Source organism: Ochotona princeps, chromosome 2 (assembly GCF_030435755.1).
Source record: "Ochotona princeps isolate mOchPri1 chromosome 2, mOchPri1.hap1, whole genome shotgun sequence".
NCBI lineage: Eukaryota > Metazoa > Chordata > Mammalia > Lagomorpha > Ochotonidae > Ochotona > Ochotona princeps.
The window spans coordinates 24,111,421-24,127,125 of NC_080833.1; the positions used below are offsets into that span (position 1 = coordinate 24,111,421).

Below are 15,705 nucleotides of genomic sequence, written 5' to 3' on the forward strand. Positions count from 1 at the left end.
AGCCTCAAGTTTGGAGCAGCACTGACGTCCTGCAGACACCTGTTGGAAAATGCCAAGAAGAGCCACGTGGAGGTGGTGGGGGTGAGGTGAGCACCGGGGACCCCATAACTACCCATCACCCCGTGCCAGGCCAGGCCCATGGCTTCTCTTTCCCCAGAGCAGATCTTCTTCAGTCTGAGGCCTTCCCCAAAGCCGCTTCTGGGCCTGGAATTCGGCTGCTGGAGAGGCCCTTCAGGATTGGAATGTTCCCTTCCCTGATGCACAGTCCTCTCAGTGCCTCACCCCGGGAGCTGCTATCTGGGGACCTGGCTTCCAGGGCCTTTTGCCAGCTCCCGGGCCACAGCCGTGGTCTGTGGCTTTCCTTGCAGGCTTAGGCACAAGTGACACAAATGGTCCAGAGTTTAGCGTCGATCAGTCAGTACTTGATGGTTCAGCCTCCCTGGGTAGACCGAGTACCTCCTACAGGCCACAGCCCTGACTGGGAGGCGTGTCCAGATCCTGGGATTCTGAGCCTCATCTGGAAGGGTCACTTCCTGGGGTAACACAGAGGGCTTGGGAGGAGGGCCAAGTACCAAGAGACCTGGGGGTCTCTTTCCTCTCCACTCCTCACATGCACCAAGGCCCTTGGCGCCTCAGTCAGTGCCTCTGTAAAGTGGGCACAGTGTGGTGGTGCCCGGAGCCAGGCAGGTGAGCCAAGGCCCTCTCCTCCTTCCCCAGTTTCCACATCGGCAGTGGCTGTCCCGACCCTCAGGCCTACGCCCAGTCCATCGCGGACGCCCGGCTGGTGTTTGAAATGGGCTCTGAGCTGGGCCACAGGATGCACATACTTGACCTCGGCGGTGGCTTCCCTGGCATAGAGGGGGCCAAAGTGAGATTCGAAGAGGTAACCCTGGGTCCCGGGGCAACTTGTTGGTCTCTTTGGGGTGACAGTGAGGGGCAGAGAGGGTGTAGGGATTGTGGGGGCAGACACATGATGGTCGTGTGTGTCCTGTGCTATCCTTGGTTCGTCTCACTGCCTCACCTCGTGCTGCTGCTGAGCAAGCTGAAGCCCAAAGAGGCCGCTCACTTCCTGAGTCCACGGCAATGCCTGCCACCCCACTGACTGCCTGACTCCAGTTCTTACACCTAACTTCCTGCATTTGCATATGTCACAGGGCTCTAGGAGGGGTCGAGTATGCCCTGTTCCCCCTCACACGGGCAGGTGAGAAATCATGGGAGAAGGCAGGGAAAGGCCAAAGAAACCTTGGGTCAGAGCCTGGATCACCTGTCACCTTCCCATCTGTGAGATGACGCCAAGAAAAATATGCCATGGCAATCCCTCCAACAACCACTAGGTGTCGCTTCTTCTCTGAACAGGCCTGCTCCGGCAATTGACCCTAAGGTGGTAATTCCAGACAGGCTGGAAGATTTAGCCTCGAGAATGAGTGTTGCAGCCTTGTTTGTAACAGAAGGTCATGGGTGTCCCTGGCCCATGTAATGCTCAGGATCAGTGAAACTATGGTGCAATCTGGTGATGAAAACCTTGACTTTTGTGAGAGGTCATTTACAGATCTGTTGAGTAAAACTGATTCTTACAAATCCACATCCCCATTATCTTTATCATCTTTAAAACATTTATTGGGAAGCAAGTGAGAGAGGGAGAGGCAGAGAGAGAGAGAAAGATATCTTCCATCTGCTGGTTGTCTCTCTAAATGGCCACAATGGCCAGGGCTGGGCTGGCCTGAAGCCCGGAGCCTGGAGCTTCGCTGGGTCTCCTGTGTGGGTGTCAGAGGCCCAAACAAGTAGCCATCATCTTCTGTTGCCTTCCCAAGAGGAGGGCGCTAGACTGGAAGTGAAGCAGCCGGGACTCTAACTGGTGCTCTAATATGAGGCGCCAGTGGCTTACCCTGCTGGCCCGTAATGTCAGTCCCTCTGCTTATAATTTTAAAAGTTTTTTGGTTTTTTTTTTAGGGGAGTATGGTGCTGGTGTTATTTTATAGTGGGTTAAACCACTAATGATGACTTCAGCCTACCATATTGGAGCAACAGTTAGAGTCCTAGCTGTGCCGTTTTTGGTCCAGCTCCTTGCTTATTCCCTTGGGAAAACAGAGGATGATGGCTCAACTCCATGTGTCCCTGCCATTCAGATGGTAGACCCAGAGGGAGTCCCAGACTGATGGCTGTGGCCTGGATAACTTCTAGATGTTGCAGCCAGCTGGGGCAATGATTTAGCAGGTGATAGAATTCTTCCTCTCTCAGTCAAAAAAAAAATGTATACATAGGTCTTATACAATATTATTGTGTGATTTGAAAACAGAATTGAAAGTGCTACTCCAACAATTAACAAAGGTTAGGTTCACCTTTAGGGCTGGGGAACTTTTTCTTTTTTTCTGCCAAGGACCACTGTTGCCAGTCCTTCTACAGCCTGTAGGCCGCACGTTCCCCACCTCTGCTAAGTGACAGAATCAGAGGTGAAGTTGAGCTCCTTTTTCCTTTCTGTGTTCTTTGAATTATAACGGAAAGAGACACACTGGGCTTCTGGAATCTGAGTGCCAAGCGTTATAGGAAGAGCGCCCTGTCCTGGTGGGGTGGGGTGGGGTGTCTGAGGGCTGAGGGTCTCTGGCAGCCCGTGCCTTCCTACATTCTGGCTGACATGGTCACCTGCTGAGCCCTTGGCAGGTGCCAGGCCCTGAAGTCACCGAAGCTGTGGAGAGAGCTGGAGCAAGCATTCAGCACAAACCCCACCTTGGCAACACGGAACTATGCCCCCCAGATGGCTTCTGTGATCAACTCAGCCTTGGACCTGTACTTCCCAGAGGGCTGTGGCGTGGACATCCTTGCTGAGCTGGGCCGTTACTACGTGACCTCTGCCTTCACCGTGGCGGTCAGCATCATCGCCAAGAAGGAGGTTCTTCTGGATCAGCCCGGCAGGGAAGGTAGGTGCCAGGTGGCCAGTGGAGCCCCATTCTCCTCTGAAGTTGGCAGTGACAGTGGCTGGCTGGGCACCCTAGGTCCTGTGCTAGGGTGGCAGGGTAGAACATGGAATAGGGAGTCCTTGCTTCCAGGAAATTGACCATCAACTTTCCCTCTCCCCAAGATTTGTAGTCAACATCTTTTATCCTAAGCATTTTTATTTTGAGACTGAGTTCATAGCAACCTGGGGTGGGGGCGGGAATAGATGCTTTGTTGGCCTCATTTCACAGATGAGGACACTGAGAACCAAAGGGAAGTGGAGTGAATTGCTCCATAGCTAGGAAGTGGGCGGACCTGCGTTTGGCACCATGTCTGTCTTCCTGCCAAAGGGCAGGCTCTTGCGCAGAACATGATAAAAACGATGACTGGGACCACATTGTAGATGACAGCTAGAGGCAGGGGGGTTGAGTCATTGGCCTATGGCCACACAGCTGAGAAGGAGGCAGTGCTGGGGTTCAAGTTCAGGCTGGGCTGACTCAGAGCTTCTGTGTCCACATTGACCACATCCAGGCTTTTTCCTGACTTTGCAGGGGGTTCCTGTGAGGGACTCTGGCCTTGGGGCTTCCCTCTACTGCATGGGCTTCCCTGTCGGAGAACTGAGAGCTCTTCCCCAAGGAGAGCTCACATGGCGGGGGTGGGAGGCGGGTCCAGGCGTGGCCATGCTGTGTGGGGTGTAGGGATGCCGTTCCTCCTGTTACAGAGCTGGAGAGTTGTGTCCAGCCAGCACCCCTGCCCCTCTTTCCAGCTCATCCACAGAACTATAGCATGCCCCTGTGCCAATGGCTTCACCCCTTGGAGTCTTAGATTTGGGGGTGGGAGCTACTCTCCTGCCTATTCTAGAGGGCACAACTAGGGGTTCAGGTGTAGGTGGGGGCCTGTGTCCCTGGCTGGGTTGCCTGACTGCAAGAATACATGTTCCCAGCATAGCTGTGACCCCTGCTAATGACATGGATGTCCATGACATACCAAGGCTATTGGTGCCTCTTTGAGCGAGACCCGCCCTATGGATGAAGAAGGGACGGCCCTGTGGTTGCACGAACCTGTCCTCCTTGCGGGCGCCACAGCTGTGCCAGCTCCCTGCTCCCAGCCCCTTCAGAGTCCTCTGGTGTTACCCCTGACCTTTGCCCTCCCCGCAGAGGAAAATGGTCCCACCCCCAAGACCATCGTGTACCACCTTGCTGATGGCGTGTATGGGATCTTCAATTCGGTCCTGTTCGACAACGTCTGCCCCACCCCCATCCTGCAGAAGGTGAGCCACCCACAGTGAAGATGAGAAAGGTTCTTACCCTCCATCAACACCCTTCAAGGGGACTTTGAACATGATGCCTTTTTATGTTTTTAAAATGTGTTAGACTTTTTTTCTTCTGTAATATTGGGATTGTATCGTTCTGTGACTAGGCTTTGTTGCACGCTGAAGTGTCCCTCTTGCATGCCTCTCCCTACTCCTTGACCACGGCCATTGGACAAGCCTGTAGCATTTCAGCCAACCTCATTCTAGCAGTTGCCCATTTGGTTTCCTGGTTTGTGCAATAATCCCGTAAGGTAGACACTGTTGCCCCATTGCATGGCTGAGAAGCTGGAGGCTAAAGCAGGTAAAGTACATTGCTCAGGGTCACATAGTTAATGCTGATTAAGTGTGGACTGTGAGCCCTTTGGGAATGGGGTTCATGTCCCACTCATCTTTGATTGTCTGGTGCCACGGAGAAAGCTCTGAATTGCTTTTCTGTCAAATCGTTGCCTGCTTGTAAAATTGCTCCATCATTAAATATTGCACCATCATTAATTTTTTTAAATTCTTACTCATGCTTCTCTGAATACTCACTCCCTCTATCTAGAACACTCTCTGCTCATCTCTCTGCCTGGCTGGTTTGAGTCACATACATAAAGTGTTTTCGCTCTTAAACCATTATTTCCTTAGGCTGAGTCTCTAGGTCAGGATTCCTGGGTAAAAAGTCCTGTGTATCCCTTGGCCTTTGGGTGCGTCTTGCCAAGTCGTTTCCCTGAAAGCTTGGATGAGTGTCCAGTTCCCAGCTGCTCCCAACACCCAGTAGGCCCACAGGCCTTGCTCACTATGCTCTGTGTCTTGTTGGCTGCCTTGTCTGAAGTGGTTTCCCTCTGTACCGCCTTCATCGGTAGGTCTTTGGCGTCCATACAGCATTTTATTTCCTTATTCCCTTGGGTGTTAATGCCTTTTAAATCCTCTGTTCACCTACTCTGGGTTTGCATTTGTAGGTATGTGTATATAAGATTGTATTTAATACAGTTTTTTCAGTCCGTTGATTTAGTTTAGTATCATGGTTCTGGTTTTTTTCCCCATTGAAGTTTCCAAACTCAATCACATGTCTTAATTAAGCGTGCTGCAATGAATATGAGGAAACGCAGCTCTCTTCCGTGTCCTGCAGCATCTATATTCCCCTTATTTTATATGTAAGTTTTGTCTTTTACAAACAGGGTATGTATTGGAGAAATTTTAGCTTGAACAGTAAAATAAAACAATTCACTGATCCCTCCACCCTTTTATTCCTGCTAAAGTAGAATATTGCACATTGTTTTTTAAAAAAATGATGCATTGTGAACATGTGGTTTTCTTTTTAAGATTTTATTTATTTTTATTGCAAAGTCAGCTATACAGAGAGGAGGAGAGACAGAGAGAAAGATCTCCTGTCTGATGATTCACTCCCCAAGTGACCACAATGGCCGGTGCTGCGCCGATCTGGAGCCAGGAGCCAGGAGCTCTTCCAGGTCTCCTACGCGGGTGCAGGGTCCCAAGGTTTTGGGCCGTCCTCGACTGCTTTCCCAGGCCACAAGCCGGGAGCTGGATGGGAAGCAGTGCTGCTGGGATTAGAACCGGCGCCCATATGGGATCCCGGCGCGTTCAAGGCGAGGACTTTAGCCGCTAGGCCACACCGCGCTGGGTCCCGAACATATGGTTTTCTTCAAATGCTGACATGTTGGGTCGATTTCTACCATATAACCATTTTTTAAAAGAATTATTTTTTTTATTGGAAAGGCAGATTTACAGAAAGAAGGAAAGACAGAAAGATCTATCTGCTGGTTCACTCTCCAAGTGGCCATCGCAGCTGGCACTGAGCTGAACTGAAGCCAGGAGCCAGGAGCCCCCTATAGGTATTCCACATGAGTGCTGGATCCACTGCTTTTCCAGTCCATAAGCAGGGAGCTGGGTGGGAAGTGGAGCAGCCAGGGCACGAACTGGCACCTATATGGGATGCCGGAGCTTGCAGGTAGAGGATTAGCCAATTGAGCCATCATGTCAGCCCTACCATCTAATCATTTTAAATGTTTATTGTGTGATCAAACATGATAAAGATTTAAGGTATAAATTCAACACGTGTGTGTGAGTCATTCATACATCGAGGTATGGTGGGGTGAAGAGAGAGACCCAGAGGGAGCAAGTATCATGGGAGTTTGGTGGGAATCTTTGTAGACCAAAGGGTGTAACCTTTGATCACCGCATTTCATGTGGAGAGCAGATTGTGGTGCTTCTGTTTTATCCTGGTATTTTTGCTTGAAAAGGTGACTAGGCTTGGAATGGATTGCATTGGCACTTAATCAAATATAGGTCTAGACTAAGAAAAAAGAGGTGCCCTGAACAGAATTACAAATAAAAGAACAGGTGTTACAGTTGATGCTACAGAAACACAAAGCATCCAAAGAGACTGCCAGGAACCATTTTATACCCACGCACTGAGAAGTTAGGAGAGAGGTGTGCATGGCTCGTCACATTCTTCTTACCAACACCAAAGCATGAAATAGAAAAAACACACCATGGAAACAGAGTTGTGAACACAGAAAAGCCCGTATACTGGAAACCTGCCTTTTTTTTTTTTTTTTTAAAGATTGGTTTGTTTGAAAGATGAGAGATTTTCCAACTTCCGTTTCATGCCCCAAATGCCTGCAGAAGCCGGGGCTTTGCCAGGAAACAGAAACTCCACCTAGGCCTCCCACATGGTTGACAGGGACACAAGTACTTAACACCATCCTCTACTGCCTTAGCAGGAAGCTGGGTCAAAAGTGCAGGGTAGAGGCTGGCATCGTGGCACCACGAGTTAAGCCATCACCTGCAACCTTGGCATCCTATAGGAGCATCAGTTCAAATCCCAGCTGCTCCACTTACCGTCCAGCTCCCAGCTTATGTGCCTGGGAAAGCAGTAGAAGATGGTTCAGATCTTCAGGCCCCTCCACTCACTTGGGAGACTCGGCGAAGCTCCTAGCTCCTGGCTTTGGTTCAGCCCTGGCCACTTGGCTATTGGGGAATGGGCCAGCAGATGGAAGCTCTCTCTCTTTCCTTCTGTCTCTGCAACTTTGACTTTCAAATAAAGTAATAAAAAAAAGTATAGATGTGTCGACTTAAATCAGGCACTCTGATACGGGATGCAGGCCTTCTAGACAATGGCTTAACCTTCTGCCTCGCAACACCTGCTGCACAGCTTAGGTGTGACAGGATTGGCAGAGCAGATCATTGGGAATTGCTCAATGTATGATGTTGGGCGACCAGTTGTCCATATACAAGAAATGAAACTGGATCCATGACAACAGTATATATAAATACATAAAAGAGCATCTATTTGACCTTAAACAGGAAAAAAAAATCTTAAAATATGGAATGTGTAAGAATACTTTAAGTTTTATAGAAAGTGGAACTAAAGAGTGAGTTTATTTTGTGGCAAAGCAGGTTTGAAGTCCCTGTCTTCAAAACATTCATGGAAATGTGTGTTATAAAGAAGTTTTGCATGAATTTCAAAAATGTTTTGTGCCAGAATAAATTTAATTTTAATTCCATTTCTTTTTTTTTTTTTAAAGATTTATTTTTATTTTTATTACAAAGTCAGATACACCGAGAGGAAGAGAGACAGAGAGGAAGTGGAGCCGCCGGGATTAGAACCAGCGGTCATATGGGATCAAGGCGAGGACCTTAGCCACCAGGCCATGCCGCCGAGCCCCTTTAATTCCATTTCTTGCTAAATTTTTTAAAGACTCCTTGAAAGAATCTTAAGAAAATTAGGAATATGGGCAAAAAAACTACCAGGAACTTCATAGGCAGGGACTTGGGTAATTCTGCCACTTGCTCCTTGGCCTGGCAAGGAATGAGGGGCTCTGGGAGATCTTCCCGGGAGAGAGAGCATGCCCCCGCCCCAGCTAGTCACAGGAGCTGGAGCTGGGATCGAGGGTGGAGGAGGGCTGTGACAATGTGGACAGTGTGGACCCTTGGGAGTCTGCAAGTGGCCAGTGAAGAGTGAAACACACAAATGCAGTGACAATAAGGCATTTGCCATTTACCTCACCTTTGCTTTGTGCCATGTATTTCTAAATGTCCTCTTCAGACCAACTCACTCAGGTGGATGCTATCCTTCCCATTTTACAGATGAGTAAACTGAGGGTGTTGCCTGTAGTCACACAGCTAGCAGGTGTGTGGTTGAAGATAAGGCATTGTAACTTTCCAGAAGAGATGACAACTGTAGAGAAGTGAGAGGGCCTTCATTGCCAGGCTGGGAAGCTCAGCCTGCCTTCAGCCTTGGGATCCATGAAAAGCTAGGGAGGGAGAGAGTGCCGAGGCTGTGGTATGTCCTGGAGCACTGACATGGGCCTCCCTGTCTCCCACAGAAACCACCCACGGAGCAGCCCCTGTACAGCAGCAGTCTGTGGGGCCCAGCGGCCGATGGCTACGACTGCGTGGCTGAGGGCCTGTGGCTGCCGCAACTACACGTAGGGGACTGGCTGGTCTTTGACAACATGGGCGCCTACACTGTCGGCACGGGTTCCTTCCACAAGGGGACCCAGGCCTGTCGCATCACCTACACCATGTCCCGGGTGGCTTGGTAAGAACTAGGGGGGCAGGGGCCATGCTGAGCAGAAGCAGCCAGGGCAAGCTGACATTTGTTGCCCTGCTTCTGTGTGATTCCACCTGACAAGCAGCCATCAGCCTGGACAAGGCCTGGACTTGGTCTCTGGCTATGGCCATGAGCAAGGCTGAGTGTCCCCAGAGGCACCACAGCCCCGTGAGAGAGAGAGAGCAGTAGACGGGCACTTGCAATTCAGTTCACGAGTCTCCTGCCTGAAATGTGTAGAGCCAGCTGGATATTACATTTTGGTTTCTATGGGGTTTTCAGACATTAATATGTATGTGTAGAATGAGGTATCTTGGGGATGCAATCCCAATCAAAACAGAATCCATTCATTCATCATCTAATCTGTATATACATTTTTTTAAAGATTTATTTATTTTTATTACAAAGTCAGATATGCAGAAAGGAGAGACAGAGAAGAAGATCTTCCATCCGATGATTCACTCCCCAAGTGAGCGCAGTGGCCAGTGCTATGCCGATCCGAAGCCGGGAACCAGGAACCTCTTCCAGGTCTCCCACGCGGGTGCAGGGTCCCAATGCATTGGGCCGTCCTCTCCTGCTTTCCCAGGCCACAAGCAGGAAGCTGGATGGGAAGTGGAGCTGCCGGGATTAGAACCGGCTCCCATATGGGATCCTGGGGCTTTCAAGGCGAGGACTTTAGCCGCTAGGCCACGCCGCCGGGCCCAATGTATATGTTTTTAAAAAGATGTATTTATCTATTTGAGAGGCAGAGTCACAGAGAGGCATAGGCAGAGGCAGGGGGAGAGAGCGAGGGAAAGAGAGGAGAGAGAGAAAAAGAGAGCTTCCATCTGCTGGTTCATTCTGCAGATGGCTGCATTGGCCAGGGCTGGACCAGGCTGAAGCTAGACGCTTCATCTGGTCTCCCACATGGGTGCAGGGGCTCAAGGACTTGGGCCATTCTCCACTGCTTTCTCAGGTGCCTTAACAGAGAGCTGTATCAGAGATGGAGCAGCTGGGACTCGAACTGGCATCCCATGGGATGCCAGCACTACAAGTTGCTGCCTTACTTGCTGTGTCGCAGCCCTAGCGCCATGCATGTACATCTTATACTATAGCCTGTTGGTGGTTTTATACAATATTTTAAGTAATTTTGGATGTGAAGAAAGGTTCATGGAGGGACATTTGCCACTTCCTGCCTCATGCAGACACTCAGAAAGCTTTGAATTTTGGAGCATTTTGGATTAGGGAGGTTCGACCTGTGCTACTGCTCCCATTGGGAGCTCCAAGCTCTCAATCGCTGAGGAGGTGGGAGCCGGCCAGCCGAAGGGTGTGGCCTCCATCCCAGGTGGGCGGGACCGAGCACTGAGGATTCAGTGAGGAAACTGACCAGAGAGGAAACTGGAGCTAACTCTGGGACTGCCTTGAAGGCTGAGATGGATTCGAAAGTGGCTGTGAGATGTGGCCTGCACGGCAGTTGGAAAGAGCACTCAAGCTAGTCTGTGGGTTTCGCAAGGTCAAAGACAGACACAGGTGACCAGGGAGGTGGCTGCTCTGTGACCAGGAAACATGTATCTGTCCCCTGGGCCTGACCCCGTCTGCCTCCTCAGGTTTCATGCTGGGATCCAGTGAGGCCAGGGGTGTGCAATGCAGAGAATGCAACACACCAAGTTGCTACCAAGTCCAGCTACCAGGCCTGACCTGGGACATCTTTTCACTTTACCCTTCTCTCCCTTCTCGCCCCTAGGGAAGCACTACGAGGGCAGCTGCTGCCTGCAGACCAGGAGGAGGACGCCGAGGGCATGTGCAAGCCTCTGTCCTGTGGCTGGGAGATCGCTGACACCCTGTGTGTGGGCCCTGTCTTCACCCCGGCGAGCATCATGTGAGCGGGCCCCGTTCCCCCCCGGAGAACTCCAGCGGGGCCCCAGCAATGCCTCTGGGAGAGGTGGGGCAGGCGGCGTGCAGAGCAGCACCCTGTGGCCAGGACAGTGGTGTTTGCTGTGCCGCCCCCACGCTCCATCCGTAGTTTCTGCCCTGTATATAGGACCAGTCTTACACTCGCTGTAGTTGAAGTATGCAACATAAATCCTGTCCCTTCTGGCCGTGTCCGCCTCCTGTGCAGCGCAAGGGGCCTAATCAGTCAGGGGTGTGTGTGTGTGTGTGTGTGTGTGTGTGTGCATGCACGTGTGGGGGAAGAGGGAGGACATTACAGGGCTCTCCTTCTGTCTCTTTCTTCCCTTTGTAAATATGAAGCAAATAAATATTTAGATTTTTTAATACTCCAGTGGCATGGAGCAGTTCAGTTCATGAAGTGGCCTGGGCAAGGCCCCAGGTGAGCCTTTCCTACCTTGCTGGCACACACCCATGCCCTTGCCTTCAGCCTTGACCACACTCCTGAGCCCCGATGTGGGCAGCTCCCAGGGGCACCCACCTTCTTGGACTCATCCCTAGGCTTGCAGGCCTCCAGAGAGGGCGTCATCGGGGCATGAGGTGGGCAGCAGGTGGCTCACGACTGGCGAGTGACTCCTGTGTGAACCCAACACCCAGCCTAAGGCCCAGCCCAAAGCACTTGATACAGCTTTGAAGACTCATGCCAGACGTCAAGGGCCGAGGCACAGCTGTCAGGGAGCTTGTGAGGCGCCCCTATCTCCTGTCCTCGCAGACAGGCAGGGCAGGAAGAGGAATGCAGAAGCTGGCGTTGTGTCTCTAGGCAGTCACTGTTGCTCCGAGTGCAACCTGTGTTCCAGCCAATGGCCTTGCCATCTCCCAGCAACAGTCCAATAGGCCTCATCACACAGCCAAGGGTCCCATGTTGCTCAGCGCTGCTCAGCCACAGGGCTCAGGGTGTAGAGTTCCCCATCTACTGCAGGGGAGGTTAAAGAGTCCAGGTCACAGAGCAGGAGATTTGCCTTCAAAAATGTCTTGCAAAAATTCATTTACAAGGGCCCGGCGGCATGGCCTAGCGGCTAAAGTCCTCGCCTTGAATGCCCCGGGATCCCATATGGGCGCCGGTTCTAATCCCGGCAGCTCCACTTCCCTTCCAGCTCCCTGCTTGTGGCCTGGGAAAGCAGTTGAGGACGGCCCAATGCATTGGGACACTGCACCCGCGTGGGAGGTCTAGAAGAGGTTCCTGGTTCCCGGCTTCGGATTGGCGCGCACCGGCCCGTTGTGGCTCACTTGGGGAGTGAGTCATCGGATGGAAGATCTTCCTCTCTGTCTCTCCTCCTCTCTGTATATCCGGCTTTCCAATAATAATAAATCTTTATAAAAAAAATTCATTTACAAGAGAGCGAGTGAGAGTGAGGTCACGCCAGCTACTGATGTCCTCGGTGTCTGCTGCCGCCCCAGCTGGGAGTGAGGAACTCCATCCAGGTCTCCCACGTGGGCAGCAGGAGCCATCACCACCACCTTCCAGAATCCGCCTGGGTGAAAGGTGGAGCCTGGAATTGAACCCTACACACAGGAGTCTTTTTTTTTTTTTTTTAAGATTTGCTTATTTTTTATTGGAAAGGCAGATTTACAGAGAAGGGAGACAGAAAGATCTTCTATCTGCTGGTTCACTCCCCAAGTGGCCGCAATGGCCAGAGCTGAGCCAATCCGAAGCAAGCAGCCAGGAGCCTCTTCTGGGTCTCCCAATGTAGGTGCAGGATCCCAAGGCTTTGGACCATCTTCGACTGCTTTCCTAGGCTGCAATCGGAGCTGGATGGGAAGTGGAGCAGCTGGGATATGAACCTGGTACCTATGTTGGATCCTAGCACATGCTAGGCCAAGCATTGACAGCAAATATCAGGGTGAATGAAGACTCCTATGTGGACCATCAGCCAATGGGCCTTGGGAGGATTTCCTCATCCTTGGAGTGGTGAGACTGACAACATTTCAGAACTGTTGAAACCACTTGAGCAGAGCCCTCAGGGCATGCTCCATATTGTGGACCCTGGGATGACTTCAGGTGGCCGCTCCCTATCCTGGCACTAAAGTAGTTGGGAGGCTGGGTGTGTGCGGCTTTCCCCTCATTTACCCTTTCCACCTTAATCATGTAAATATCAATGAAAATAAAAGTTCATATAAATTTTTTAAAAAGTTAAGGTGAGGATGGGGATTTACTTTGCTCACTGCTGCATCCTTGGAGCCTAGATGCCTGCCCTACTAAGTAGATGTTCAATAATGGTTGGATAAAGCAGTGTATCTTTGGGGGCTCAGTCTGGGTCTTGGCATGCCGTGGACATGCTGCTTCTCTGGGCTTTGGCGGCATCCTGTATTTGTCTTCATTACAGAACTCAGAACTTGGGAGCGGTAATTATTCTATCTCCCTGTGTATTTATTACTCCCCAAGAACAGCCAAGTATTTCTTCTACTTGCTGGTGTTCCCCTGCAACTCGGTCTATGTTGTAGGTTCACGGTCTTAATGGTACTACTTGGAGTAAGGGGACCCTATCAGAAGAGGGAAACTTCTGGCTCCTTCTCCTCAGCTCCTGCACAGGACTAGCACAGAGCTCGATCCCACGCTGGGAAAGCGGAGAGGGATGCGAGGACAGGCTCCAACCCCGCACACTGACGAGCCGGGCCCGCGGGGCGCCCCAACGACGCTCTGCTGTCTGTCAGCCTGGTGACCCTGGGGTACGCTCGCCGCTTGAGGCTGGCCGGCGGTGCCAGTCTCCTACACTGACTACTCATGATGCCCACATTCCACTTGGATGTCCTGCACTACCCGCTGTGGGAACGTGGGTCGCCCCGCGACTCCCCAGGCACCGCCCTCCTCGGTCTCGGGGAGTTTCTAAAAGAGCCAGTTTTCCTTGAGACCGTCAGGCTTAGAATGTTCGCGCGGAACTGTCGCCTCGCTCAACCCCGACTATTTTGGTTCCCGGCCGCGGGATTCAGGTGCATCGACGTCACGTCCTGGAGGCAACGCGTCTCTTGGAGCCACAGGCTCTCTTGCCCTCTGCCGGCCCGGAGGAGGAAGTGATGTCGCCCAGCAGGGTCCCTTGGTTGAGCAGAGAAGCCGAACCTTCTCCTAGCGCGGACTCTTCTGGGAAAGGGATCCAGCCAGATCTCTTCCGGGTTAGAAGGGCCCAGGCCAAGACTGGAAGTGGGCTCCTGGACCATAAACTACTTCCGCTTAAAAAGTAGATGTATTCCAGAATAAAGGAGAGCTGCCTGTGGTGTGTTCCCCAACCACCCATTTCCTACTTGAGAGAAGACACCTGCTGGGTTCATGCTGCAAACCAGGGACTGGGAACAAGTTCCTGATTTCCACACCAAGCGTTTCAGATTTTGAAATAATAAAGAGTGCCTACCTGGTGCTATATCCTGCCTTCATTCTTGTATTTCTCTTTCTTTCCCTTTCTTTCCTTTTCTTTCTTCTTTCCCTTCCCTTCTCTTCCCCTCCCCTCCCATTCTTTTCCACGAGCTGGTGTCCATATGGGATCTTGGCACAAATAAGGTGAGGATTTTAGTCACTAGGCTATTGCACCGGATCTGGTCCCACTTCCCATCCAGCTCCCTGCTTGTGACCTGGGAAAGCAGTTGAGGACATCCCAAAACCTTGGGACCCTGCACCCGTGTGGGAGACCTGGAAGAAGCTTCTGGCTCCCGACTTCAGATCAGCTCAGCCCCTGCTGTTGGTGGCTGCTTGGGGAGTGAACCAGCGGATGAAAGATCTTTCTCTCTGTCTCTCCATCTCTCTGTGAATCTGCTTTTCCAATAAAAATAAATAAATCTAAAAAAAAAAAAAAAAAGATGGCACTTGGCAATAGGAACGAGAAAGGAGGCAGAGTAAAGATGACGCCCGTGTTTGGTTATGTGGAGGACCCTACCTTCCAGGCCACTAGCGCACAGGTTGTCGGGGAGGAGTTCTAAAGTAGATCCTTGAGAATTTTCTGGCAACAAGGTAAGTCAACAGGCTGCGGCTCGGGGAAGGAAAATTGGAGATGGACCACTCTTCATCCAGTTGTTCACTGAGCAAACGTGTATGCAGTGTCATCTCTGTGTCAGGCACTTAGGGACACGGAAGTCCCTGCCTCATGGTGTTCATGACTTGGCGGCAGTGAGAGAAAATGGAAGAATTTTGGAGTCTAGATGTTGTCCTAATTGCTTCACCATCCTAATCTATGAGGATCTCATTGTCCACAGAGATGATCCTCCCACACTATCCTCAATTTTCTGACCTCTAGCCAGATCTTGTCCTCCATCCTCCTCAGCCACACCCTCCGATGGTCTCTCCCCACCCCCGACCTTGCCGTGAATCTAGTTGTCTAAGCAGCACTTCCTGAACTTCACACGAGTGCATATTTTGTCTCTATCAATCCTTGCACACTAGGATCTATAGGTCCTGCCTTTTGCGTTGCCCTTCTCCTTGTTCATGTCCCTTTTCCCAGCTGTCTAAGTGAGGCTAAGTGGTGCTGCAGCAGCAAGCACTCCCAGGATCTCACTGACTCCCGTGCAGGCTTTGGCGCAATGCAGGCTTGTTGCTTGTTAATGCTACTTAATCACCATGGGAACTTTACTTGTTGTGGCTCCTTGGCGACACAGACTGACGCAAGAGCCACCGTGTCAGAGAAGGGTGGCTGCTGTGTCACAAGGGAAAGAGAATCTCCGGACAGTCTTGCTGTGCAGTTGAGGCCCCAGCTGGCATCTGCTCCTGTCCGTTGGGCCAGAACTAGTCACAGGGCAATGGCCATCAAGTGGACAGAACAAGTGGTTTCCTACTCAGTGTCCACAAGTGGACTGCAGGGTGCAGAGGAGAGCTGGGATATTTGTAAGCAGGAATCTCCGGTGACAGACATGGTGAAGGTTCTTGTGTCAGCTTCAGTTTCATGGTCAGTCCTTACAATCGTTTGCCGTCACCCTCAACCCTCTCACCTAAACTGTTCTTGTTAAAATTCAGCAAGCTCACACTCCCAGTTCAGCACAGCTCTGATGCCGACCCCCATGC

At 51.3% G+C, this 15,705-nt stretch overlaps 1 protein-coding gene across 2 annotated transcripts in view; it reads left to right on the forward strand.

Moving 5' to 3' along the window:
* The window catches only part of AZIN2 (antizyme inhibitor 2), a 22,575-nt gene extending 11,703 nt beyond the window's left edge, over positions 1 to 10,872 (forward strand). For both annotated transcript variants that reach the window (XM_058673957.1, NM_001293732.1), the window contains 6 exon segments: positions 1 to 86; positions 718 to 883; positions 2,753 to 2,915; positions 4,089 to 4,201; positions 8,575 to 8,789; positions 10,522 to 10,872. The exon segment at positions 1 to 86 is cut by the window's left edge. In XM_058673957.1, the coding sequence (XP_058529940.1) occupies positions 1 to 86; positions 718 to 883; positions 2,753 to 2,915; positions 4,089 to 4,201; positions 8,575 to 8,789; positions 10,522 to 10,660 (882 nt within the window). In that variant the 3' untranslated portion in view covers positions 10,661 to 10,872.
* The last annotated feature ends 4,833 nt before the right edge of the window (positions 10,873 to 15,705 follow it).